We start from the raw sequence: 2139 nt of genomic DNA on the forward strand, positions 1-2139 counted from the left end.
ATCAGTCACCTGCCTGTGAGTGAGGATGGGCGCTCCTGGCCGTCACGAGGTCTGGGGTTCGATCCTGGCCCCTCCACTTTCCGATACGAGTTGTCCGCGGTCAAGGTGAGCGTCTGTCCCAGTACACATGACCCTCAGGTCACGTGGCACGAGAAAACTGTGACAGACTGCCGTTCGCAGCAGGTCGCGCATGCGCAGCACGGGGGATGAGGGGAGATCTTGAGGCGACGCGAGAAGCCGTCTGCGTCAGCTTCCATGTGCAATGGGGAAGCCTCCGGCACGATGATGTTTGGATGTGAAACGGGAGGCGCGTGCGACTTCCGTGGCGAGGATGGACGCGCGGTAGACAATCTCGGAGAGGAAGTGGAGGGTTGTGAAGGCCGCTCTGGCCTTGCGTGAGGGACCGCGGTACTGAGGTACGTGGAGAGGGTGAGTACGTGTGGATACGAGGAGGAGCGGATACGTACGCTTGCTTGCGCCTGAGGGCGGTAATCCTGTCTGCAATTTCTGGCTGTGCGCCCTCTCTCTCTTGCCCTTACTGGAAGCTGTTGCGCCTTTTGTGTGGGTGGGCTCCGGTTCTCCATCCAGCGCAGGCCGAGCCGCACCATCACGGGGACCAGCACGGCGGTGAGCGGGGCGAAACAGAGCGTGGCGAGGAGCCAGATGCAGAGCCTGGAGAGGAAGCCGTACGTGAGTTTGTACGGCGCGATCTCGCCGTACGTGGCCCAGACGGGGCCGGTTCACTCGAACTGGTGCGCGGCGATGACGGTGGTGGCGAAGACGGGGAGCAAGAGCAGGGAGGATGTGCGCCCAGACGGAGCGGAGGAGGACGCGGTAGAGGATGACGGGTCGGGACAGTGGCCGGCGTATGCGGCCGTCCTTGATCCCCTAGAGGGCAAGCTGGTGCTGGTATTCCTAGAAAGGCCGTCAATTCTGGAGTGCAGCGATAGCTGAGGGAGAAAACGGACCTCGCTGCCAGCTCCACGTCGAAGGTTGTGCGATGCTCTGGGGGATTCGGTAGGTGGTGAGAACCGGGGCGGATTCCTGGTGTTCCCGTGAGGTACCATGAGGCGGCCACGCGTCGCGAGTAGAGCTTCGGGAACCCGTGTCCCACGACACGGTGCAGCCGGCCAACGTTCGGCGTAACCCAGAACATCCCCAGCTGCTTGTTCCCTTTTGCAATACAACGCTGCCGTGGTGCCCCCATGTTGAGCGGTGCACGAAGGCAACAGCGGGAGGGCCTGCGCCAGCTGGCAGCGGCAAACGCGCGCCTAAATGCGGGCATTGCCGTCTTTCTGCGCGTCTCACTGCCTTGTCCCCGGATGTTTTCTTGTTCTGCTACGCTGCTTTCTTTGCTCTTCTGCTGTTGCCTCGCGCGACTATCCGGTTCACCCACAAGCGTGAATAGGTCGACGGCCATCTCCTCCGCTCCGATCACCTCGAGGGACCTGCCCCCGCGGCCTATCGGCCAAGCGCCAGGATGTGATCTCCTCCGTCCCCCCCGTGCACCTTTCTCGACGAACTGTTCCCGCCGGTACCACGTTTTCCAGCATTGAACGGTGAGTTGCTTGAATTCGGCGCCTTCCTCTCTGACGAGTGCTTACATGGCTGCCCAGAATCATGGCTTATGCACTCAGCGCAAAAGCTGCCCATGATCTCGAATGAGCAAGGGCCTCGAGACCTACTTACAAGTGACATACGCTGGCGGCTTCATCGCCATCGGCCAAGATCTGGCCAATGTGACACGCTTCGCTGCTCGTGGCCTACACACTCGGCGGCGACATGCTAGCAAAGCACAAGCTTACGCCCCAGATCTCGAAAGGCGGCAGCAGCTTCGAGATGCAGGAACCGTTCGCCACGCTTCCGCGTGGTCACTTCGACACTGGAGGCGGGATACACTCTGCGATCGCCGTTTACCGGAAACTAGGCGCTCCTGTTCTGAGTTGCCATCATGCTCCGCGCCAGCAACGGCGCGGACTACAAGGATGCCACAGCCACGGGTACGGACAAGTTCCGCATCGCGCAGGAGGCGTTCCAGGCGCAGTGCCACGCGGAGTCCATGGTGCGTCCGCCCGTCCCAGCTGCGTGGCCATGTCTTTCCGTCTCACACTCTCTTCTATTACTTGACGCGACCTGAAC

General features: G+C 61.5%; 1 protein-coding gene across 1 annotated transcript; it reads right to left on the reverse strand.

Annotated features, from left to right (window-relative positions):
- Positions 1-246: 246 nt before the first annotated feature.
- Positions 247-1207, reverse strand: DICSQDRAFT_176175 (uncharacterized protein; the record flags this gene model as incomplete). Its single annotated transcript, XM_007371932.1, has 5 exons — positions 247-411; positions 468-479; positions 540-672; positions 745-915; positions 969-1207. The coding sequence occupies 5 exons, from the start codon at positions 1205-1207 to the stop codon at positions 247-249; spliced, it is 720 nt and encodes a 239-aa protein (XP_007371994.1).
- Between the last annotated feature and the right edge of the window lie 932 nt (positions 1208-2139).

The sequence above is a fragment of the Dichomitus squalens genome (genome assembly GCF_000275845.1).
Source record: "Dichomitus squalens LYAD-421 SS1 unplaced genomic scaffold DICSQscaffold_488, whole genome shotgun sequence".
Classification (NCBI taxonomy): domain Eukaryota; kingdom Fungi; phylum Basidiomycota; class Agaricomycetes; order Polyporales; family Polyporaceae; genus Dichomitus; species Dichomitus squalens.